We start from the raw sequence: 26,736 nt of genomic DNA on the forward strand, positions 1-26,736 counted from the left end.
TTGTGATTGTTTTAATTTAACCCAGTTTATATTTACTCAAGTGTGTACATGATATACTTAAAGTGAAATTGTTAACTATACACATGTGATGAGTTAATTTAAAAGTATTGGATGAAGTGGGGTATATTCACAGGTATTATCTGCCTCTCAGTATGTATAGTCCTGGACTATAGTAGATAGTGTAAAGTATAATCTAAGTATAAGTATAGTATGTGGTGGTTGATTAGTAAGCTATTGTGGTGGCCTTAATAACCCTCCAGAGATTGATAGGTCCAAAACCAATCCAAATATTTACTTTAAAATAGTAAACACTGTATAAGTGAACATTGTAGTACCAGAGCAAGAACTATTGCAACATGGCGCCATGATAAGATGTAATTATAAGTACACCATATGAAGGGATTATGAACAATGACTCCAGAAATGACAGACCTGTGTATATAAGTCCCTGAAGTGCATCTTTATCAGTCTTAATTACCACTGAAGTCCATAATCGTTTTTCTTAGTTTTGGGCGACAAGGGCACCGTTGAGCTACGAATTTAACTCTTGCAAATACCCAGTAGATGATACATTTAATGAAGATGTATTTGCCACTCGCATTTCTAAGTGAGTGTAAGCCTGATACGGTACGTACACACCCACATGTACACTTCGTACACTCGTTCACTAGCTTCACAGGTCCAGGCACGGTCCATGTTCATGCCATCATATAGAACAAAACTTGAATATACTCTGTCAGAGGTGTACCCTATTTTACGCTGTGTGTATGTATATATATGTGTGTGTATATATAATATATATATATATATATATATATATATATATATATATATATATATATATATATATATATATATATATATATATATATATATATAATATATATATATATATATATAATATATATATATATATAATATATATATAATATCTCCCTTAAACTCTTCACCAAACCGTCTGTTGCGACGTATTAGTGCCCAAAATTGTCTCTAGAATGGTTACTGTGTCAAGTTACTGAGTGCAGTTTATAGCTCCTAAATCCGACGGACTAATTTTATAAATATTGAACAAAAGGCTTAGCTCTGGAAACCACTATAATGAACAAACCTCATAAGATCACACTTCAAGATCGTCGTGACATTACTTGCAATGCTTGGCCAGGATTTAAGTAAGCATTTACGGAACCTATACATCTTTCCTTAATCATAGGGGCTTTTCTCTATATTAGAGTTGACGAGCTGGTAAACTTTGGAACCCAAGATTATTATTGTTATACAGAGCCTCATAGCGCTACGGAGCTCATAAAGTCTTTTAAACAAATGTAAACAAAGCTGCCATGATTAATGAAAGATATATAGATTTCGTAAGTGGTTGTGTAAATGCTTGATGAATCATGGGCCCAGGATAACCCAACATTTGTAGACTGTAGACTCTCTCTGAGGAACTGTGTAGTTGGCTAAGGTGAAAGTCAGGCCGGAAAGTCAGGCACGCGTAGATTACAGTTACGAAATCGACGGAGGAATTTATGGACGAAATATTAGAAACCTGCCTGAAATGTTGGGAAAACGTGCCTGAAATGTTGGGGAAAACCTGCCTGAAATGTTGTGGAAAACCTGCCTGAAATGATGGGGAAAATCTGCCTGAAATGTTGGGAAACCTTGCCTGAAATGTTGGGGAAAATCTGCCTGAAATGTTGGGGAAAACCGGCCTGAAATGTTGGGGAAAATCTGCCTGAAATGTTGGGGAAAATCTGCCTGAAATGTTGGGGAAAACCGGCCTGAAATGTTGGGGAAAACGTGCCTGAAATGAAGGGGAAAGCCTGTCTGAAATATTGGGGAAAACGTGCCTGAAATGTTGGGGGAAAACCTGCCTGAAATGACGGGGAAAACCTTCCTGAAATGTTGGGGAAAACCTGCCTGAAATGTTGGGGAAAACCTGCCTGGAATGTTGGGAAACCTTACCTGAAATGTTGGGGGAAAACCTGCCTGAAATGTTGGGGAACCCCTACCTGAAATGTTGGGGAAAACCTGCCTGAAATGTTGGGAAAAACCTGCCTGAAATGATGGGGAAAATCTGCCTGAAATGATGGGGAAAAACCTGTCTGAAATATTGGGGAAAACCTGTCTGAAATATTGGGGAAAAACCTGCCTGAAATGTTGGGGAAACCCTACCTGAAATGTTGGGGAAAATCTGCCTGAAATGATGAGGAAAACCTGCCTGAAATGATGGGGAAAACCTGTCTGAAATATTGGAGAAAATCTGTCTGAAATGATGGGGAAAAACCTGTCTGAAATGTTGGATAAAACCTGCCTAAAAATGCGTGTTTAAGTATGAAATATACTGTCGGGTCATGAGGCTCGACACAGCGACAGGGCCAGCAGGAGCCACTTGGCACACGGACCAGTCTGAAATGTCTAGCTACAGACTTGGCATTTTGTTTGTCTAGATAATGATTTTTTTAACTATATAGTCTCTTCCTGTTTAGTGTAGTGATCTTACCACACAGATCAGAACATATCGAGGATTTATATCCTTATAAAATCCTATAACACACAATTTACAATCAGATCATTTATTTAAAATTTATTTGTTCTTTCCATAAAAGGTGTCCAGGTATTGGAAAATATTAGCAAACATTATTGGAGGTTTTAGGGATAACGAGCACATGATTTTCCCGAGTCTTTTTTGTTTTTGTTTCTCTAGTTACTTTAGGCTCGTGCCGCCAAGGTCTCGGTGGTGCTGTGTTTGTGTGCGTCTCTCTCTTCCCCCTCCACTGTTTTCTTCCTGTTTTCGCGAGGGAGTAGCGTGTCGGGTGATATATATCCTAGCACAGACAACATGAAAGGATTACATCAAAGGCAGACCAAGCAAAGTCGACTTCAAACGCCGTGTGAGTGAAGCACTTCGCAGCAAAGAAGTGAGAGGCTAACTTGGGGGGGGGGGGTTGTAAGGTAAGGAAGGTGTTTTTCTCCGATCGTGTGCTAAGATACACCTTGTATAATTACTTAAATATATATATAAACACCGTTGTCGTTTTCAACGCGTTGCAAGGACCTTTTATGAAATACTTTTACTGTGTGGGTTCGATGCTGAATTGCTGGGTTAGTTAGTTATACATGAGTAACAGCGGAGTTAAAGGGAAGGAGGTTTGTAAGGTCAAATCAGATTATTTTTGATTGTTGACGTACTTTAGTGTATTTCTGCAGCTATCGTAGACCATATTAAGGAGTTACGTAGTGTGTATCAAGAGCTCTGTGGGGCTAAAATCCCCATCTCGCAGAATGGTTAAGTAACACAGGGCCTTGTGATCGGTAGCCTACACTAGCAGATTTTGGATGAATTAGGAAGATGTCTTCAAATACACGAGAGGAACGAAGTTAGTTTAGTTCATTTATTATGCACCCCATACCTATCTTGTGGGCGGTAGTGGAAAGGGTTACAGAGGCACATAATGGGCTCAGGGCCTGAACCCCACAGTTCATTTAGCTAAGCAAGTTACAATCTTGATGAGCTAGTTACAAAATTCAGTATAAGTCGTCACATCAACAATGGGTTCAAGATCGACCACAAGTACAGTTTCTAAATTAAGCAACTGACATATGTGGAGAGCTAGTGTCACAATTGATATGTTTGTCCTGCACACCGCCCCCCATCCAGTGGGCAGCGGTGGATAGGTTACAATCACTCAGTTACTACCTAAAATTAGCAAACTGGGGATATTTGGCTAAAATTTCTGGTAGCAGATCATTTTGAATGAAATATTGACACAAAGGCAAAACTCCAGGTTGTTGTTGTTAATTTAAGGGGCCGACGAGGCCTCATATCGGGCAGGTGTTTAGGGTCTAATGACGGGACAGTCAGTAATGTGGTGTGTGAGAGATAACGACCCAATTCCTGCTCACGGGTTGAGAAATCCGTCAGTCCAACCTGGCACTCACTACGTAGCATTGTTTGGTCAACGTTTTGGGCAGCCCAAACATACACGTTTCAGATCTAAACAAATTAGTAACTTTTTACACAAATGATTTTAGGACTTTAGGAGTCTAATTTATCTCCTATCAGACCTGAATGTTTGGATCACATTAAAGTCAGATAAGATAGAAATGAATTTTTTTTTTTTTTTTAACAAATTATTAATAGCTTATGCCGGCTGGCGGGGTCAGGCTGGTTTCAAGTAAAAGTCTACGGAAGAAACACTCATACTTTTAACTCTATTTAGTCACTTTAATTGCTGCAGTTAATGTATTTTTAATCAAAGAAGCAAAACAAGCTTTACACATACATACACACCGCATGTTTCAATTTTATCAATTACATATATTATAAAAAATGGTTGAATTTGTTTTTCTTTCATTCGAATGCAGCGATAATTGGTAAGATTCTCTACTATTTAAATAATAATTCATTGTGATGGGGGGACAGGCAGCCAGTGAATATATATACATGTTAGGCTTGTATCAAGGTGCTCCCTCTCTCCCCCCTTCAAGGTCGAACTACTGACCCTCCTCAGGATGCAACAACCTAACTCCTAGGTACAAATTTACTGCTAGGTGATAGGATTGATTGATTGATAAAGATTAAGCCGCTAAAAAGGGGGGCATGGGCATGAATAGCCCGTAAGTGGAGGCCCTTTGGGGCCATTACCAGTACCAATAACTGGTACTTGGGATCTGTGGATGGGTGATAAGACATGCGCCCAACCATTTATATCCCGACCGGGATTCCAACCCGGAATTTCCGATTGAGAGTCTAGAACGAACCCAACTGTACTATCCTAGAGAGTTTATATATATGAGGCTATAAGTCCTTACAAACGCCTTTCCGGACTTTATTGGATGTGTTAAGTTTATTTACATAATGGTGCACGTGTAGGAAAGTCACGTGTTAAGTCCCTTCCCCCAAGTCCTTCTTCAGGGCCATGTGTTACAACCACCACACTAGCCTACCACCACCACCACACTAGCCTACCACCATCACCACCACACTAGGCTTCCACCACCATCACCACCACACTAGGCTTCCACCATCACCACACTAGCCTACCACCACCATCACCACACTAGCCTACCACCACCATCACCACACTAGCCTATCACCACCACCACACTAGCCTACCACCACCACCACACTAGCCTACCACCATCACCACACTAGCCTACCACCATCACCACCACCCTAGGCTACCACCACCATCATCACACTAGGCTACCACCACCACTACTATCACGCAAGGCTACTGACATCTATCTGTACAGCTCAGCCGACGATGCAGCCAACTTCCTCTCGTCAATACATTGGGAACAACAACTTCCTGTCGAGTATAAATAGCAAAGTTTCGCTCTTCTCACATATACAATCACAACGGAAACGCCATAATTTAAGTCTAATACTCTTATTTTTTTATCTAGGTAGTCAATTAATGTTTGATATTTATTTATTTAGTTATTTATATATATACAAGAAGGTACATTGGGATTGTGAGGATACATAGCATAGTAATTATATTCTTGTAAAGCCACTAGTAAAATGTTTAACTTAATGTATTTTTAATGCAACTCATAGATATGATATACCTGTTCCTGGTCTAATGCTAAAACTTCATTTGCTATTTGTTAAAAATATTGATTTATATTTGCGTGAGGGAGAGAGTTTAGTTAGTTTAGTTCATTTATTATGCACCCCATACCCATCTTGTGGGCGGTAGTGGAAAGGGTTACAGAGGCACATAATGGGCTCAGGGACTGAACCCCACAATTCATTTAGCTAAGCAAGTTACAATCTTGATGAGCTAGTTACAAAATTCAATATAAGTCATCACATCAACAATGGGTTCGAGATCGACCTCAAGTACAGGTTCTAAATTAAGCAACTGACATATGTGGAGAGCTAGTGTCAAAATTTATATGTTTGTCCTGCACACCGCCCCCCATCCAGTGGGCAGCGGTGGATAGGTTAGAGGGAGAGAGAGAGAGAGAAATATTAAATGCCGAGACATTCAAAATGCAAAAAAAAAAAAAAAAAAAAAAAAAAGGATTGTATTAGTTACCCTAATAAATGTTATCATAGAAAACTAACTTGAATCTAGCTGGATGGTGGGAATTATTAGAGTTAAGGGTAAACTCTTAAAAATTAAGAATGTGATTTTTTTCACGCATTTGAAAGTTTAATAGCATATTTATGAACATTTTTTTTTTGTGTTATATGATAATTTTGGCGTGTTATATGAAGACTTAGTGCCATGTGAAGATTTTGGGCGTTAACTGTTAAGTCGTAATTAAAAAGGCTGCCGGTAATGCAGTCGGATTGGTTCTCGACTCATAATCGGGAATTCCGCGCTCGAATCCCGGGAGGGACAGAAATGGTTGGGCGCGTTTCCTGTTTCCTAATGCCCCTGTTCACCTAGAAGTAAATAGCAGTAAATAGGAGTACTTTACATCAATGTTGACACTAGAAAGATTAGATGACATCACATTACCCACACAAATGTTTGAAGGTGAAGAGTTTAATGCATGAACTAAGGGATATAATGGGATATAATAACATACGACATAATCAGAAAAAGCATTGACAAAGTAAAAGACTCAAAGCTCCAGGTGTGGATAGAATTCAATCCAAAGTAGTGAAGGAACTGGAAGAAGCCTACCACTACCTATAAATTCAATTTTTTTATTGAGGACACTAACAACACTACAAACCAGGCATGACAGGGCTGATCATATCGAAACTTCTCTGAACAATTTGGAGTTCTGTTCTAAAGTTCTGAACAATTTGGAGGAGGATGACATATATGGAGAGCTAGTGTCATAACTGATATGTAATTGCCAAAATTCTGTTGTTTTAAAATCCAGGTTCAAAAAATCCTCAGGATCAGTAATTCGACCTTAGGGAGACCTCGATATAACTCAACGTGTTCTTTAATGTTCTACCACTGTTCTAATGTTCTTTAGTCCTACCACCCCCCTTCCATTTTGTGTGCTTTATTAAATATTTAAATGTTATAAGATGTGCAACAATGAAGAACTCTTGTATATATATAAATAAAAAATAAATAAATACATTGGTTAATACAATGAGTGTTTAAAGGTTATATATACACACACACTGGCTGCCTGTCCCCAAACATAATGATGTATTATTATTAGTCATTATGAGACAACAATTAGTCAAGGCGCTTCATTCACCTCTCTTGTCTCCGCAACAACATTGTATTCGAATCTGTGTCTACAAACTTGGATTTAGTTTATTTATTCCATTAAATATGCAATATATATTATGTCTTTGATCTCTTTGTCGCTAAAAATCGCTATATATTAAACAATGCAAAAATAATTGTATACATTATACATAGATTAGTATCTAATGAGATAATAAACTGGTGACAGTCTTAACCAAGGCGTTCGTACACGTTGCTCGCTCTCTCTCTCTCCTTGCTGGCGTCTGCTGTGTTTACCGATGAGAGCTGTCTTGTGCGGTGCCTTGCGTAGCGTGGCTCTCTTATCTAAGACGGTGAGAGTCTGTCCATCTGCTGCTGGTGGTGGTGTCTTCACGAGCTCGCGCTACAGCATCGCAACACCTTTAAACCGCTGCATCTTTAGTAGATTATTGAGTGTGAGTTACCATCTTGTTAGCTATGTTAGACCAGATTGTTCGGTGGTGTAGGGGCGATGGCTGGAACTAAAGGGAATAAGAATTATAGTTTATATAATAGAATATAGTATATATTATATAATTATAGAACAATTGAATGCACTGCAGGTGATACCGTAACTCTTGCACTTGGCTGGGTGAGTGTGTTGAGTGCATATTGTGAGTGCCTTGGGGGGGGGGGGAGGAGGGAAGTTCCAGGGATAAATAAGTCAGCAAAGATATTTATAGGTAGAGTAATTTAGACTACATTGAAATAGTTAAGATAATTCCTATCAAGACACCCAACCCACAAATCTGAAAATAAAAGAATTGATGACAGTTTTGGGCCAGCTGGGCTGTTATCAAGTCATATAATGGAAGAAAAAATAAAGGGGTGGAGAAAGTTCCTATTCATCAACCTTCGTGCACTTCCTTCTTTCTCACTTCATCTCGCTTTCTTTCATTTATCTCACTTTTACCTTATGTACTGGCTTTGTCCACTTTTTCCCCCCATTACATGACTTGATAATGGTCAACGATGGAATGGAATGAAGTCAATTCTTTCATTTTCAGATTTATGGGTTGGATGTTTAATTTTCAGCCATTTTATTGTGATTTATTGTCTGCATAACTCCAATCACTTTAATGGCTTTAACATAGTTCCAAGGAAGGACAGAAATGGTTAGGCACATATCTTTTCTCCTGATGCCTCCATTCACCTAGCACTGAAACAGGTACTTGGGAGTTGATGCAACGAAAAAAATTGCCTCTCGGGAAGGTTAGTATATGGGTCAAGGGTGAATATGATATGCCCAAGTACAGGCTACCTGTTCTCGACATCCAGAATTAAGAAGTGAAATTGTGATTGTGATTGTGTGAAATGCATGCAAGCTCTCCAAATTATTATTTCTCCGTGTGGTTACTTCCATGTGCAGTGGCCCCTCCTTTACGAATTTAATCCGTTCCCAGAGATGTTTCGTAAGCCAAAAATTCCCAACCCGAAAGAATTTTCCCCATAAGAAATAATGTAAATTGAATTAATTTGTTCTACACTTCCTAAAATATTAATTTTAAAATATATTTCATACCTAATTCACACAAATACTTAATACTATAGTATGTACAGTACAAGTTATTGCTTACCTTTATTGATGACTCTCTTTGTCGTATGGATGGAAGACGGTGAGGAGAGGGGGTGAGGGAGGAGGAGAGGTGTTAGTGTTTGGAAGGAGAGTTCCCTTCCATTATAACATCAGGCAGTTATGACTTCTCTGGAATACTCTCTCTGGCAAGTTTGCCTGCATACCACTAGGACCTGCTTGTGGCTCACTGCTTGTTTTTCTCACTAAAAACCTATCCATAAAGACTTGTTTTTCCCCTATGTTGTAACACTTGTTTGTAGCGAGGCATCAGTGTCCTTAAAAAGGTTAAGGCAATGGCCTACTGCAGCTTGTTCTGCGTGAGTCATTTCAACAAATGTTTGCATTTCTTCCCATAGTCTACACCACTTCTTAATTGTTGAGGAAGAGATATTCTGTACTGCCTCCTCCTCCCCTGAAGAAATTTCCTCAGCTGCCTCTTGTTGCTACCCCTTGTGAAGGACTAGGATTTCTTCAGTTCTTTGCTGTGTTCCTCCTCCAACTCACAACATTCGCAACTCTCACAACACTGTGAATGCCACCTCTTTTTCTAAATTTCTCAAACCATCCCCTGCTCACCTTAAACTTTTTCGTATCTGCATCACTTGTTCCAGGGGTTTTCTTTAAAAGCTCTTCATGCAATAGCCTTGCTTTCTCACAATTGATTCCCTCTGAAATGCTATCACCTTCAAACCCCTTGTTGTGTATCCAAATTAATAACAACTTTTCGACATCCTCAAATGTTTGTATTCTTTGTTTCGTGATTGTTGATAAGCCTTTTGCCACTTTAGCATTTATGTCCTTTTTCTTAGCAATTACAGTGCATATCGTTGACATAGATTTGTTGTGTTGCCTAGCTAGTTCAACAACCCGTGTACCATTTTCATGTTTACAAATGATCTCTTGTTTTTGCTCTATGGTCATCCTCACATGTGGTTTCTTAGGATGAACCTTACCACTGACTTTCTTGGGACCCATGGCATGATATATAATAATTACTCTTATGTTCAAAACCCCAAAAAAGCCGAAAAACAATTAAATTCTTTACAAAGAATTCATGCACAATCATCACTAAGCGGGAGGCACTGGTAAACTGAAGGGCGAGTGACTGTGCCACCAGGAACCACGCGCTAGGTCGCCCACTCGCGTATCAACAAACTACGTTACCTGAGGCAAAGCTCATAAGCCGATTGACATTTTACGAAGAAATCGAGCTCATAACCCAAAAAGTTCGTAAATAGAGGAATTCGTAGCCCTAGGTGTCACTGTAACTGAATTGTAGTTGGAAACTTGTATAAAAAACTCTCTTCTGCAATATTGCAACATTCTAAGATAATTTTTTTATATGACTGCACTTGAAGGTTGCCAGTGTATGATGATAATTTTGTGGTATTGTAGTGAAGTAACCTTCTCTCTAATATTTTTGTTTACTGTATTTTTAAATTTATTATTGTGAATATTTAAGCATTTTCAAAAATAATACTATATGGTTGATGTTTTAATACAGATCACCAGCACCATGCCAACACCTCAGGGAATCAATGGGTTGTATGACTTTCAGAGGGTGACTCCAGAAGATATTGAAAAAGACACTGAGAAACTTATTCTCAGGCAACGAACAGCTTATGATAACATTGCGTCACTGCCGCTGGACAAAGTTACATATGAAAATGTTATCAAGGTAAGTGTACTTTATTTGTAGATGTTTTGCCTGTGACTTAATACAGCTCTTGTGGTTGAAGATCTGATACAGTTCTTTTGGGGCCTGAGAACCAAGTTGTGGGTGAGACTCGTATGTTTGTGGGTAATAGTACTATAGGTTGCCAAGACAATGTGCAGTTAGGTAAAGCTCTCGTGTGGCAGCCTCGTTTGATACCAGGGAAGAACATTGCATTCTTTCAGTTCACATGAAATTTATCTTCAGTCATTCTGGGCAGGCTTGAACTTACCTCTAGTATTCCATTAGCATCTTTTATGTACCCTTAGAGACATCTTCATGTGGCACTAGTGTCAAGAGTGTAACCTACCAGACTTGTCACAATCCTTGCTCGGGGGAAATTGCAAAATTATCTTATCGGAGGGGGCAAGTGAATGGGAATGGCTTAGTAAGTTAAGTAATGGTTACAGACATTTTATAAATTTTGTGCAACCACATGTTTTAAGAATTTGGGTTATTTGTTTTCTCGGGAACGAAATGCTCATTTTTCCACCATTCCTTTGGTGCAACACTTCATTTTTTATGTAATAATGTTGGTTAATATTCTTGAAGTGTATAAGAAAACTGCCTGATCATCTTAACACTAAATGCTCTGTTAACAGGAAACTTTCATTTTGGTTTAAATTTTGGGGTTAATACAGTACTCCCTGTTAGGTGAGGTTTAGTCAAGTTAGGTTTCGTTGTATTAATATAGTTAAATAATTTTTATTTCAACTATTACACCTTCCCTAACAGCACACATTTTAATAATAATAATACTAATTCTTTAAATGCATGAAACAAATTTAATTTGTTTTTAAATAAATACCAATGTGTGAAACATTGAACTCTTATGACTAGTTGGTTACCATATAATGCCAAATATTTTATGATGGAAACTGGGTAATCTAAGAATCTGTAAGAAAATATTGAAGCCATAAGATGGGATCAAATCTGTATTCCAGAACTCTTGAAGGATGCAGGTATGATCCCGTCGTACTGCGTGAATATTTTCTCATAGATATGTCAAATTCTTGTGATTTCATTATGTTAAAACTCTCTCTCTTTACTGTAGCAACTTGCAGATTTAATGGCAGAGAGAACGACACTGGGGTCTCCGTTGGATTTCCCCCAACATGCAGCAACGGACAAAGCTGTGCGGGAGGCGTCCAGTACGGCGGAGCAGAAGCTTGAAGAATTTGATGTAGAGATGAGGTGTGTGGTAATGGTTAAAGACACGTGATTTTAGTTTGTAAGGTTGTGAAGGTAGATGATTGCTTGACCACACACACATATACACACAACTAGGCAAGTACAATATTACACATACACAACCCTCTGGAATCTGTACACCAGTTGAGAGACAGGACCAAAGAGCCAGAGCTCAACTCCCACAAGCACAGTTAGGTGAGTACATTATTTTCCAGAAGAGACTCATTTTTGACATAACATTGAAGAAATTAAATGGAAAGATTAAGTGATTTGGTGTTTCTTCACCCTCTAGATGATAGAAGGAATTTATGTAGAAAGGATAATATCCAAAAGAAAATTAACAGTAGTCACAGTGCTGTTGTGTTTAATGACATGTGTATTAGAGAAAACCTGCTCCCTAAATATGTTAATATGTATGTTTAATATATTAATACTGTATAGATATTAATATTCACTATTGGGTAATATATAAATATGTATGACTGAGGGTTATATTCAGAAATAATGGTTATATAGTACATGTAGAAAGAGTTGGCTTCGTAAGTAGCAATTAAAGAATATTAGATCAAAAAACATACAATTCTAATCATTCCACATATAATCAGGAGTATTGTTATAGTCCAGAAACTCATTACAGCCTCCTGTAATCATTGTGCACTCCCTGTACTCCACCACTCTGTTCATATCCTGAGATCACTAGTGTGAGCATCTTTTTCTTGATCGACTATGATAATACTGAACTTTTGTTATATATATATATCTATAGTGTACAGTATTTTAAATTGTTAAATGCTTAGGTTATGGCATAAAAGTTATGCATTGAATTAATTCTTTTAGGGTAATACAAATTGTATTACTGTACTGTATCGTCTTTCTGAAAATTTGATTATATAAGTTTGATAGTAAAGTATTACATTTTTAGGTCTTTGTTTTGTTCATGTAATTTTTTTATTTTCTAATTGATATAAAGTTTCAAAGTTGCTTAGCAATGAAGTTTTGACAGCATTTAGAAAAACAAAGGTTATTGTATTAGAAATACTGTACAAGACAAGTGTTTATACTGAGTCTACTTTGAAATGTTTCAGCATGCGGAAGGATATCTTCGACCGTGTTGTGGCCTTTAGAGATAATAATGGTTTGGAGGGCTTCAGCGATGAGCAAAAGAGGCTCGTTGCCAAGCTTATCCTTCATGGCAGACGTAATGGTAAGCTATCACCACCACCACCATTATTTTGACCATTACCTTGTTTCCTTCTTGAATAAGACTTGGAGGTATTATTCCAAGAGAAATGGGGAAGCCATATCCAAAAATAATTTTAGATATTCAAAGAGAGATCCATTCACCATTTCTCTTATACTGTATATGGTAAGATCGCATTGAATTGATAACACCACACTCGAGCAAAGCATTCACTGTGGCAGAGTTTCTTTCACCCTATGCCCCTGTTACCTAGCAGTAAAATAGGTACCTGGGTGTTAGTCAGCTGTCACGGGCTGCTTCCTGGGGGTGGAGGCCTGGTCGAGGACCGGGCCGCGGGGACACTAAAAAGCCCCGAAATCATCTCAAGATAACCTCAAGATAAGCACCTCAACATTTCATACAATTATAGTACAGTACTGTATTTAGAAAGTGTTTCCTGTGAGTTTTGTTTATTAAAAATGTGCTTAATAGACAAACCGATTATGTTTAGCTTGATTGTTTCACTTCTTGTACGCTATTAAAAGTACTTCCATACAGTACTTTCTTTCACACTTGCCATGTCTCTCGTGATCTATTAGCAATCTTCAGTCACATTTTTCCATGAAATTTTCAGTTAATCTAACTGAAAATTATAATTTTGTTTTGTTAGGCTCCTTAGTCATATTATGCAAGGTATGAATATTTAATGAGGAAATAGTGAACTGCAATTCAGTCAATACAGTATATGTATTGACACACTTTCACACTTTCCTTTCAAGAGCTTGGAGTCCCTTTCATAGCTATGTTTTTGTTAGGCACTCGATCCATTATGGAGATCTTATGGAAGTCATTGTTATGTCGGTACTCGGTATTCCTCCATATCTTAAAGTTTATCTAAGAATAGTATACACCCTGTACATGTTTTCATACTTTGTGACCTTCCTTACATTCTCCCACACAACTGACACTGTAAATGAGGCAATTTGCAACCCATTGGATTAAGGAGTGCCGTATATTGACAATAAGGGCTTGGATCCAGCCTCTATTGTGTTATTTATATTACTTAAAAAGTTTGGAGGAGTTCTTCTTTTGGACTTGACTGCTCGGACTACTATATCTAGAAATACTTGAACATATGTGGGTTGTTAAATGATAGTTCTTGTGTAAAAGCCTCTTAATTTTAAATGTAAATTATGTTGACTACAGTATGTATGAGAGTAGGATGCATTTAGTAATCTAAGCGTGGTGGGCAAAATCTAAATACGGTATAGCACTACTGGTCTATAATTTTTCTTCTTTAGGTCTTCACCTGTCGGAAGAAATACAATCGGAGGTCAAGAAAATAAAGATGCGCATGTCAGAACTGAGCATCAAGTTCCAACGTAATCTAAACGAAGACAATACGAAGCTCTTCTTCACCAAAGAAGAACTAGCCGGCATGCCTGATGACTTTGTTAATGAACTTACTCAGGTACACATTCATATTCCTTTGTAAGCGCTGTAATTAAGATAGGTAAGTATTGCTCATGTGAAAGCTTGTGTGTGACATTCAAAAAGCCTCCTTAGTTTGGCTCATGGTCCATACATACTTGCACCAAACTGAAAGAAAAGAAAATGAGACTTGTTTACTGACAGTGGTGATTGTATATTGAGTTATGCTTATTTTGAACATTTTATTCAAAATAGAAATATACTGTGTTAATTGTTTAATTCTGCTATCTCTCTAATGCCTCAATTATTCTAATGTTGTATTTGTGTTGTGTAAGAAAACTGTTCATTTTAAGGTGAATATGTACAGTATATTTTTATCTAAAATGATCCATGTTAATTATGTGTTCCTTCCAACAGCAACCCGTTCTCGCAAATTCGTAAAGTCAATATTGACTTATTAACTACGTGCATAAATGATATACTAAACATAATAGATACCCTTAAAAAGATTCATAGAAAACACCGACCTTACCTAACCTTGTTAGTATCTTAAGATAAGCATCTTATTGCTTTGTAATTACAATTATTACTTAACCTATACCTATTATAGGTTAGGTAATAATTGTAATTACGAAGCAATAAGATGTTTATCTTAACATACTAAGTAGGTTAGGTAAGGTTGATGTTTTCTATGAATCTTTTTAAGGGTATCTATTATGTTAAGTATGTCACCTATGCACATATTTAATAAGTCAATATTGACTTATTAAATTTGCGAGAACGGGTTGCCAACAGACCATCTTTATTTGTGAACTTGTTAATGACTTGGTTCTTTACTCTGTTTATCAAAGGTGTATACAATGCTTTGAAGCAAACAATAAATGCTGAATAATCTTTTCCTAAATCATTGATTTTTATACACTAAGAATGGAATTGAGCAAACATTTTAAGTTGGGCTAAAGCTGTCAGATGAGCTTGAGGAAATACAAAATATAAAGTTAACCACAAGTTTTTATAAAGTTTATGAAGTAGGCAATATAAACTTGTTTATGCAGATTTTGTTGTTCATTAAATACCTGCCTCTATCTGATACCCAACAGTCTTAGAGAATTAGAGAAGGTTCTTCAGCATTCATCAATATCTCTTGCATTATTGTAGTCATTCTTTTCTTTACCCGTAACTAACAAATTTAGGATTGCAGAAAATTAGTCACAGTAACATGGTTGAAAACAAATAACCCACCCTATACAAATGAAATGAAAATAAAAGAAATCAAGAAAGGGTGAGCTCAATGATTCTAGCCCGAATCTGCTATTTTTTCTTCACTTGAGAAGAAAGATGAAAAATTAACACTCCAAAGTTTATTTTCCAATTTGATTTGACCTGACGTGCATTTGGTTAACCTTTGTTAACGTTATCAAAGGCAGAGTTCAGATGGTTACAAGTTCTTGTGCTGCAGGGTATATAGTTGGGATGAGGTGAACATGAACGTTAGGTGAGGGTGAAGCACCTCACTTACAGCAATAGGTCCATTGCAACTAAGCAATCTCCAGTATTTCCATTTACAGACTATGCATGCCCGTGCCACCTCTTGGGAGGCTTCATCTTTATCAATCAATGTTTCCACAGTAGCTGGGGCAGTACAGTATTTTGTGTTTCGTCGTGTTCTCGAAGATGGCAGAATGTAATTTGGTGCTTGGTGTTGATTGATGGTTTGGTTTGCTTGATATATAATACCTTGCTAATGTCCAGTCTTCTAATGTCATTGTATTTGTCTTATTTTATTTTTTTTTCATGACGTCTCTGATGATGATCGGGTTATGTGTGGAGACTATATGTTCCTTGATAGGACCTTGCTGTTTATGCATTGTTAGACACCTTAAATGGGATGTTGCTGTCTTGCTTATATATTGTGTTCATTGGGGCTGTCGGTCCCCACGTGGGCATGTGGAGACATAGACTACATTTGTCTCTTTCAAGGGGTTTTGTTTGGTGTCAGGAGAGTTTTTCACGAGCCAGATATTGTGAACACTTGCCACAGGTTGTGCTCAATATCTGGGACATGCAGGAATATGTCATCTACTTATCTAGTATACACTCAGCTTTAAGCCTAATTCAACAAGGACTTTCTGTTCGATGGTACCTGCGTAAAAATTATCAAGTAGGACACCAAGGGGGTAACCCATACCAATGCCATCTACTTGTTCATACATGCACATGTCCTGACTCAAGAAGGGTGCCTCCTTGGTACATGCTTTGAGTAGCTTCCAAAGTGTGCCTTCTGGGAAGTCAAGGGGAGTATAATCTGGATCCCAATAAACTCTGTCCATCATCATCCCAATAGTCTGATCCACAGGCAAACACATGAAAAGCATCTCAACATCAAGAGTGATACTTACTCCTGATGTTCGACCCCCTGCAATAAGTCAACACATTTCTTTGGAGGAATATGTATCCTGCAGCACAAGAACTTGTAATCATTCAAACCTTTGCTTTGAATGGTTGGCTGACTTTGATAATGTTTTATTTATTTATTTTGCAGGTTCTTCATTGATGATATATACCATGTTTTGTGTTCTAGGGTGAAGATGGCAAATTAGAAGTAACGATGAAATACCCACACTTGTTCCCTATTACTAAAAAGTGCCGTGTGCCAGACACTAGAAGACTAATGATCACTGCCAGTCAATCCAAGTGAGTATTGCTGTGTTGTTCACATCATACATGTGTTGGTATCTGAAAGTGGGAGGAAAGAGAACCAAGATTGTCAGGAGGCCTGGTCAGGGACTGGGCTGTGGGGGACCTTTAGCCCCAAAATCAACACAAGGTAAAGGAGATTGGATTGGAAATGAATGTGAATGAAAGGAGTAAGTGGGATTCTGAAAAAGTAATGGGCAACCAAACACCTTAAGAGTTGGTAACAACAGTATTTTATCAGAAAGAAAAGTATTTAGTATAGTAATTAATCATGTCTTGTTGTGCCATTCAGACATGATATTTGGACCATCCATCCACTCCATCCATTGGAGTGGATGGTCCCATGCACAGGCTTGTAGTGACTAGCCATGACATGGTATAAGGATTACAACCTGGAGTTCTACTGAACCCACAAGGGTTTCCTGGGGCTTCTACGGAAGCCGGAACAGGATTTTCACACAATCCTTCCATGCACTCTGGCTTTGTCATCTAGGACTTGTTCTACCTCTGATGCTTCTCTTTCACTCTTTAGCATAAGGTTGTATAAGGTTGCAATCCATATACCATGTTGTGGTCTAGTCGCTAGACCACGTGTGCGTGGGAACATCCACCACATGGGTTCGAACCCTCATCACTGCTCCTACGAATTTTCTTAAATCATCATTATTAGTCCCCCCAACCTCTTCCCTGCAAGACAAAGAGAGAGATAACACAGTTGAAAATTGTCATATTTAATCTTCAAAACATAGATTAAATGCTATATACTGTATATGCCATTATAGGACATTTAACATTAATATAAATGTTGGAGAAAATACTACAATCAAAATTAAAGAAATAATAATGCTAAGTCTCATTGTTGTACAGTAATTGTTTTATGTGGTAACTGCAGTATTGTATCGATCAACAATCCTTTAAAACTAACTTTTCTGGTATTATATGGTTTGACAATGAGGCTCAGTCAAGATAATGCTTTTTTTTGTTTGTCGAGTGTTTGCAATTTTGTTAGTATTTGCTTTTTCCATGTGATCTGGCTCTTGAGGACCTGTCTCCTAGCAATTAGTACCTAGTGCATTTGATGTTTTCCCCTGAAATTCTTGTGCTTTGATAAGTGTGTATGGACCTGGATTATATCACATTTACTCCCAGTACATGGCACTTCCTGCAACCCACACTGCATGTACGTTCTTTCTTCCATCTCTCTGATGTGCGTTACTGACTTCAACATGTCCCTTCTCCTTCCATTCTTCCTTGTTTGGTCATTTCCTTTTCTCATTGGGGCTTTGTATTAACATCTTGCTGGCAGGTGACGGCTTGCTGAGAGGCTTGCCCTCAGTTTACTACAGTAGTGCACAATGTTTTGGGAAATATGCTGTGTGTGCTGCAGTATCTCTTTCTGATTATCGGAAATAGCATAAATAATTATAGTGGTGATAATGTTGATACAGTATTATAATTTCAGGTGCATGGAAGAGAATACTCCTATTCTTGAAGAGCTGATTACTCTACGGCAAAAACAAGCTAATTTGTTGAATTATAGCAATCATGCTGCATATGTATTAGAGGAGCGCATGGCTAAAACCCCCGACAACGTGGCTCAATTTCTTTCGGGACTCTCTGAAAGGCTCCAGCCCTTGTGGCAGCAAGAGAGGTCTGATATGCTCAAGCTGAAGAAAGATGAGGTATTATTGACTTATTATTTTTGTTATGATTTAGTAAAATTATAGTAAGAGTATTGCAGAAGTGTGGAAGAAATTGAAATTGTGTAAAAATAGGTGACTATTATTTTTTAAGCAAATGGAGATTTTTTAGGTAATGTCCCTAAATAATGACAATGCTTATTAACTATAATACAGTGAGATATTGCTAAAGAAACTGAAACATAGATTGATGTAATGCAATGAGTGGGAATAGAGTGGCTTATATTCTACATGGTACACAACTTCAGATATGAGAACTTGCTAGTCTGGTGTTGTAAAGTGAAGAATATAATACAACTTTAAGGATTCTATAAAGATACAGCTTAATAATCATTTAGGTACTACCCCCTATTAAACAACATTTATCTTTTGTAAAATATATATATATATCCAGTTTTTAGTTAATATTTTTCTTTTTTCTTCAGTGTGAAAAGTATGGGTATGAATATTCGGGTAAACTGGACTTCTGGGACTTTCGATATTATATGAACCAGATAGAAGAGAAGATGTATGCTGTTGATCAAAATGAGGTGAGTGATGGATTACATAGATTTAACAGAATACCATCAGCAGTGTATGCAGCATTAGCAGACATAGAAACAGCTCTTCAGAACCTTAACATAGTTCTTGCTAGTGCCCAAATCTGATAAGCCAATCTAATCTTGTGTTACACTAGTCCTGGAGTGTGCAGAACCACCATGAGTCCCGAGATAAGATAATTAATCTATGACGACAGATTAAGGTTGCTCAACCCGGCAGCCCTAGAAGAGAGGACCAAAAGATAAGGGGGAACAGGAACAGTCTTTTGTCTAAATGACAGAAGATAAAAATACAAACGAGTTAGATGTAAGACAATACTGATATGCAGTGATAAGTATATACAGTACTGTAAATTAAATACATTAGGAGAAAAAGTTGTGGATTCTACTTCCGTCCATAATTTCAAGTGCAAATATAAAAGATAACTAAAATGTTGAGAGGAACACAAATACAACTTTCAACAATTCTTTCTGCCCCTCTCTCATTGTACAATATATCCATATTGTAAAATAAATAAATCCAATAATAAATACATATACAGTATATACATACATACACTATATATATATATTGTATATATCAGGTATTGTAGCGACTATATCCCTGTGAGTGGCTCCAAACAACAGCCTTTTGGACCAGGTTGTCACAAGACAAGCCTGGTCTCAACCCAGGCTTGTGAAGTAGAAAAACTCCCAGGAACCACTCTTAGGTATATATAGAGAGAAGGGCGAGAGTATTTGTACTTTAATGAATGCTGTATATTGTCTATCAACTGGAAGAGTTTGTATTTTTAAGATTATATTTTGAGATATGCATGGCATAGGGGGACCAAGGAAAACTACGATAATTAATTTTGATACAAAAATCTTGGGTTTAAAATTAGAGTTCTTATTAAACTTGTTGTGTACTGTGGTTATGAAATACAGTACTTTTCCACTGTAATTCAGTATGCAAATGACAAAAAAACAAACTTCAGTATTTTAAAGACTTGGTAAGAGTCTAGGATAGACGAAAATGTCGTCACTTTCTTCTAATTTCATATGAGTAGATTGGGTTATTTGTTTCTGCTATGTTATTGTGACTTACTCTCGGTCTGCCTTGACTGTTCAATGAACGGAGCAGTAATTCCTTGTTTATTTCAACAGGTACGGCAATATTTCCCTCTAGAAAAAGTTACATCCGGTTTGCTACATATCTATCAAACTCTTCTTGGACTTCAGTTCACTCAAGAGCCAGATGCAGACACGTGGCATGAGGATGTCAAATTAGTAAGAATATATAGTACTGAACTAGAGAGATTTTTGTATACAGTAGTTTCTAATTCAAATCTTATCACTAGTAAGGACTATTTTCATTTTAATCTTAATTCTTAGGAAGTGGTTCATCATAGTTACTTATTCTGTAAGTTTGATATGGTTTGCCTGAGATTTTGTGTTCAGTTGCTCCGTCTCCCAGTCAAAATACACCCCTATTTGGTGTATATTGGCTGGGGGGAGTTTTCAGGCCGGTCCATTATACATGGGTATATTGGATTTGTTCTGACCAGTACTGGTTGTTGCAGTCTTATTGCCTCTCATAATTGTAGCTCTGTTGTGGAGTGTAATTGTATTTTCCTGTTTGGTACTCATTGTATAACATTCTGTGCCTTTCAAGGGAAAGTCTGGGCAGCTGAGGTCATAGAATTTTCTTTCCTCAAGTCAGGTTTTGACACATGTCTGGATGGAAATTCAGGTATCTGCATGTTTTTTGTAAAATGATATTTTCCCTATCCTGAGTATATTTAGACATTTTCTGAGATAGTAGTAGCTGTATTCTAATCCCTTTCTCTTTCCAGAATATCTATGTCTGCAAATGCCCTTTTACATAGAATTTGCAAATGTTTGTTTTCCTGGTCTGAATATATTGAAGACTGTTGCAGTGTCTGTACCTATCAAACTGTCAGTGCTGTCGGTTAAACTTTTCTGTCTACTGTAATCTTTATCCAGGCTTACTGAATCATAATTTCCAACTTCCTGAACTTCTACTTCAGTTTCATACCTGTCGACAGCCTCAGCTCCTGGTGCCTAAGACTTTGACTCGACAGAGATGTTAGACAAAATTCCTGTGGTACCGGTGCCAGAATGTTGTCTTGCCTGACTGTACATAAATCCCTGTTTAGTGATAGTATCCGATACACTCTGCTCGGTTATGCTGAGCAGAAGGTATCGGGTCCCACTGCTGGCAGGGTCGACATTCAGTCCCCGACGGTCCATGTGATTGGGCATTGATTCTTTGCTCCTTTATCACATATCAACTACTGATTGTCATATATCCCTTCCAAGTGCTATAAAAGATATATTGTCTTAGTGCTTTATCCTGTTACAGCACTAAGCACAACCTTGATCAGCTCAGATAAATGAGCTAAAATGTTTCAAAATTTTTAATCAAAACTTTATTATGGTTTTGTCTATACAAAATAAAAACAAAGACAACAGTAGTTTTATTTTGGACAACTTTTCCATATGAAAGAATTAGAATTATTATTATTTATTATTATTTTTTGAAATGTATAATTTTTGAAAAGTTTATTGTATGTTGTAGTATCGTGTGAATGACTTGAAGACTGGAGAGCACATGGGCTATTTCTTCCTGGACCTGTACCCTCGGGATGGCAAGTTTGGGCATGCTGCCATCTTTCCTCTTCAGCCTTCGTGTGTTGCTGCTAATGATGAGCGACAGGTAAGATATTATGTGTTTGAGTAATGAGAGTGAGTCTGCCCTATATTAGTTTTGTAAATACTTGAAATGTAGCCAATTGTAAAAGAATATGACTAAATATAACCTAATTAAAATTTTGGCAAGAAAATCTAAATCTTAGGCAGTACTGTATTAGGAAAATCAAAATTGCAGATGGTATCAGGAAAATTGAGCTCATCGAACACTTGGAAAGCACTGCATATTACAGAGAATATTATACATTTGAAAATTTTTCATAAAGGCTTTTTTTTCAGGTTGCAGTGTGTGCAATGATGTGTAACTTCACTAAACCCACTAAAGATAAACCAGCTCTGTTGGATCACTCGGAGGTAACGCTTGACTGTCCTTAAAATGATCTGTACATTGCTCTTGACATATCGTTAATATTACTTAGTGTCTCGGGTTAAAGATATTGATGTACGTGTCATTATTATTATTATTTTATTCTTTCTCAGGTAGAGACCTACTTCCATGAGTTTGGTCATGTGATGCACCATATCTGTGCACACGCCACCTTCTCTATGTTTGCTGGAACGCGTGTAGAGAGAGATTTCCTTGAGGCTCCTTCACAGATGTTGGAGAACTGGGTGTGGGAGAAGGAGCCTCTATCTCTTATGTCTGAACATTATCAGGTAAAATAAAAATTAATATTAATTTACTATTTTCAAGTGTGTTTTGTGCAAATAAATATAATATTCTGTACGGTGTTAAAAATCTGCAGATACTCATAAAAAATGGTAATTTCATGGAAACTATAACTTGTACCCAATTCCATTATACAGTAATGTGGATTTATATATTAAGGCTTCCACAATCTTTGTAACTAAAGAAGAAAATGAGTGCATTTTGCAATACTGAGAGAGAGGTTATGTATAGCACTGATGTGACTGTGTCACCTCAGTTAGAAACATGACTAATATTTGCTCATAAAATCCAGGGAATTGGAGTACTTTTCCATTACCCATGTATCATGCTAAATACATGGGCTTCACTATTCCACAACATGGCAGTTGGATCATTGTCGGAAGCTACTTCCTTCTGCATAAAGCTGCATATTGAAATTGATCTAATGACGTTAAGCATTTAGCATTATTGATGTTGATAAAGGTTGAGAGTTTCCTACTGGGAACCTTAAGTAGCTGCTCAAAACACAGATGATGATCATGGACATTATAAGATATTGTATTGCCAAATTGTCGATATGGAAATTGATAGTGACTATCTTTGATGGAATAGTAGTGGATATATCCATGCATAACTGCATGTTATGTTGAAAATTTTAATACATAAAATGGCAAATTTCTTGAATTTTACAGTTTATTTTTCATTTATTTACAGACCGGTTCTCCACTTCCTGATGAAATAGTTGAGAAACTAGCCAAGTCTCGCAAAGCAAATGCTGGAGGGTTCAATTTAAGACAGATCATTTTAGGAACTTTTGACCAAACTATTCACACCAGAGGACAGGCGGATACGAAGTCTCTGTTTGCTCAAACCTACCGTGACATCATGGGCATTGAGCCCATTCCCAATACTAATATGCCTGCGAACTTTGGACATCTTGCGGGTGGATATGATGCTCAATATTATGGTTATCTGGTTAGTATATAAGTATGTTTATATATCCTTTCATATTTGTTTTGTAGGCAGAAATGTATTGACCAAGTATCCATGGTACAGATACAGTATGATTTTGACAATTCCCCTAGTTGTCCCACTCAGTTGCTGCCTAAGGCAAGATCCTACAGATCCTACGAGAAGGATCTTGCTCGGTTATTGCAGGTCAACATTTTGCACTGGCCATTGCATGGATTTCTTCAAATGTCTGTCTTGGATCATCCTGGTGGTGGAGGGGGGAAATGGAGGTGGTGGTTCAAGAGTATTAAATCTTGCCTGGAATTATTTGTTAAGGGTACATTCATGTAAACTTAGAATCTTTGCAAGTGTAATTTTGCATCACAGAGACTTGTCAAATAGTTCTCTCATTAACTGTCTGCTTGCCTACTGGGTACTTATACATGTTATTTGTGGAAAGGTGAAAGACTACATTTCAGTTAAATAATTTGTGATTATCCTTAGAAATTATATTTCATTGCATAATAGTCTTATGCCATGATGCAAGTGGTTTGTGTGTGCTTGGACTCTGTGACTGACGCCAGGGTTTCATTTTCTATCCTGGTTTGATTAATGCCGTTGGCATCAGTGATTCTCCATTTTCAGTTTCCCACAACATTTGTGAATCATTGAAACTTGTGCTGTTTATATATTATTCATCTACCAGTTCTTGTAATTCTAGTATGATGCTGTCCCAGCAGTGAAAAATCGTCTTGCATTTACATTGAAGGTTCTTTTGATAGTTTTGATAGTTCATTTTGTATATGTGCATCTATTTACTTTATTAGTGGTTTCAATGTTTACATCCATTAAATTTGTTGTTGTACCTACAGTGGAGCGAAGTGTTCTCGATGGACATGTATGAGAGTCGGTTCAAGAAAGAAGGCATAATGAATCCTGCAGTAGGAAGTGACTATCGCATCCGTATCCTACAACCTGGTGGCTCGAAAGATGCTGCGGATTTACTGAGAGACTTCTTGGGTCGCGATCCCACTCATGATGCTTTCCTCCGCAGCAAGGGGCTACAGGCATAACAAAATAATGTTTAGAAAATTGCTGACCATTTGAAAATTTTAATTCAGATGAAGAAGCTACTTACATTAGATTTTACAAAACTTTTATTGGGATAGTTGTTTATAGAAGTTGATGTCATGGTTAACATTGTTTTATACACGTCAACATATTTTGATTTGTATATACAGTGTTTATATATATGTATGTATGTGTATATATGTATGTATGTATGTATATATATGTATGTATGTATATATGTGTGTGTATATATATATATATATACAATATATATAATTAATATATATATATATATATATATATATATATATATATATGTCGTACCTAATAGCCAGAACGCACTTCTCAGCCTACTATTCAAGGCCCGATTTGCCTAATAAGCCAAGTTTTCATGAATTAATGTTTTTTCGTCTACCTAACCTACCTAACCTAACCTAACCTAGCTTTTTCTGGCTACCTAACCTAACCTTACCTATAAATATAGGTTAGGTTAGGTTAGGTAGGGTTGGTTAGGTTCGGTCATATATCTACGTTAATTTTAACTCCAATAAAATAAAATTGACTTCATACATAGAGAAAAGGGTTGCTTTATCATTTCATAAGAAAATAATTATAGTAAATATATTAATTCAGGAAAACTTGGCTTACTAGGCAAATCGGGCCTTGAATAGTAGGCTGATAAGTGAGTTCTGGCTACTAGGTACGACATATATATATATATATATATATATATATATATATATATATATATATATATATATATATATATATATATATATATGTATGTATACATATATAATGAATATGACAAAGAATGAGATCAATGATTCTAGCACGAATCTTCTCTATTTTTCATATGTTTTTCTTCACTTAAAAGGGAAGTTAAAAAATTGACTGTCCAAAGTTCACGTTACAATTTTATTATGGCTTGATGCTAAGAGAAGCATGTCATTGACCCTTGTCAACATTATCAGAGGCAGAGTTTGAATGGTTATAAGTTTTGTGCTGCCGGGTATGGAGCCAGAGATGAGGCGAAGGTGAAGCACTTCATCTGTGACGTGAACTTGGGAGAGTAAAATTTTCAACTTTCTTCTCAACTGAAGGAAAATACATATGAACAATAAAGAATCATGCTAGATTCATTAATGTCACCCTTTGTCATATTATATATATAATATATGATTGAATACAATTATTATATAATTTTGACACACACACACGCATACACACACACACACAGGACCAAAGGCGGGATCAAAGAGCCAAAGCTCAACCTCCGCAAGCACAACTAGGGGAGTACATACACAAACACACACACAAATTTTCTGCTATAAACAACCGGCAGCTAAAAGGTGGGATACAAGAGTCATTGCTCGATCCTGAATGAATGCACAAATAGGCGAGTACATTCAGGACCACATGCTTTCTGGATGCCACTTATCCACGTATGCCTGTTTTCCTGTTTTGAGTTTGTCGAAATAAGTATGAAAAACTAGCGAGGCAGGTCGTCTGAATAAAATTGTGCAGTAAAGTTGAGGCGAGTGCCTGCCAGGCCTCGTTGGATTGAAGTGATGGGGAATGTGTGGTAGGAGATGGCTTCTTGATTGCCTAATTACAGTGTTAGCCACCACTCTAGTGGCTTCTAAACCATGTGATGTCACAGATTCATGGCCCATTGTTTTGAATTGTCACAAGACTGCCATGTTCATTCTGTGTTTTTTGTTGGATATAATAAAAATCTAGGAATATCCATGCACCATGTCAGCTCAAAATGCATCCATTGTGTCGGTGAAAGCTTCAACAAGCGGGATACAGAAAGGAAAGAAGTCAGTGATGACATTTCAGAAGTTAAACTACTGTAATTAAGGTGGAGAGTGCAATCTTTCAAAGTGTTGTATGCAAAGAATATGGTGTTAGCAAGCTTTCATATATTAATAAAGCTAAAGGTTCCATCTTTGACTATTCTTCTAGAAGTGAAAGTGATAAAGCCATTCATAATAGAAAAGCAGTAAGCAAAGTATGGTGCAGAGTGTTGATAATGCAGTGTGGCAGTGGTACAAGCAGAAGTGAGACCAAAAAGGCAGTGGCAGGCTGGCTGCTCGTGGAAAAAGCACACGAGTTTCACTAACCTA

At 37.2% G+C, this 26,736-nt stretch overlaps 1 protein-coding gene across 3 annotated transcripts; it reads left to right on the forward strand.

Moving 5' to 3' along the window:
- The first annotated feature begins 2,738 nt into the window (after positions 1–2,738).
- On the forward strand, positions 2,739–24,694 carry LOC138361025 (thimet oligopeptidase-like). Of its 3 annotated transcripts, none has more exons than XM_069320494.1 (14): positions 2,739–2,918; positions 10,274–10,447; positions 11,538–11,677; positions 12,760–12,878; positions 14,156–14,325; positions 16,867–16,979; positions 18,445–18,664; positions 19,108–19,212; positions 20,368–20,490; positions 21,803–21,940; positions 22,213–22,287; positions 22,414–22,590; positions 23,297–23,557; positions 24,406–24,694. In XM_069320494.1, exons 2-14 carry the CDS (start codon positions 10,286–10,288, stop codon positions 24,604–24,606), a joined length of 2,004 nt encoding a protein of 667 aa, XP_069176595.1. In that variant the 5' UTR covers positions 2,739–2,918; positions 10,274–10,285; the 3' UTR covers positions 24,607–24,694. The 3 variants fall into 3 exon arrangements, with proteins under 3 accessions (XP_069176595.1, XP_069176596.1, XP_069176594.1); XM_069320495.1 differs by having other exon boundaries at positions 2,739–2,891; XM_069320493.1 differs by lacking the exon at positions 2,739–2,918 and adding an exon at positions 7,411–7,609.
- The last annotated feature ends 2,042 nt before the right edge of the window (positions 24,695–26,736 follow it).

This window comes from Procambarus clarkii, unplaced genomic scaffold (genome assembly GCF_040958095.1).
Source record: "Procambarus clarkii isolate CNS0578487 unplaced genomic scaffold, FALCON_Pclarkii_2.0 HiC_scaffold_148, whole genome shotgun sequence".
Classification (NCBI taxonomy): Eukaryota; Metazoa; Arthropoda; class Malacostraca; order Decapoda; family Cambaridae; genus Procambarus; species Procambarus clarkii.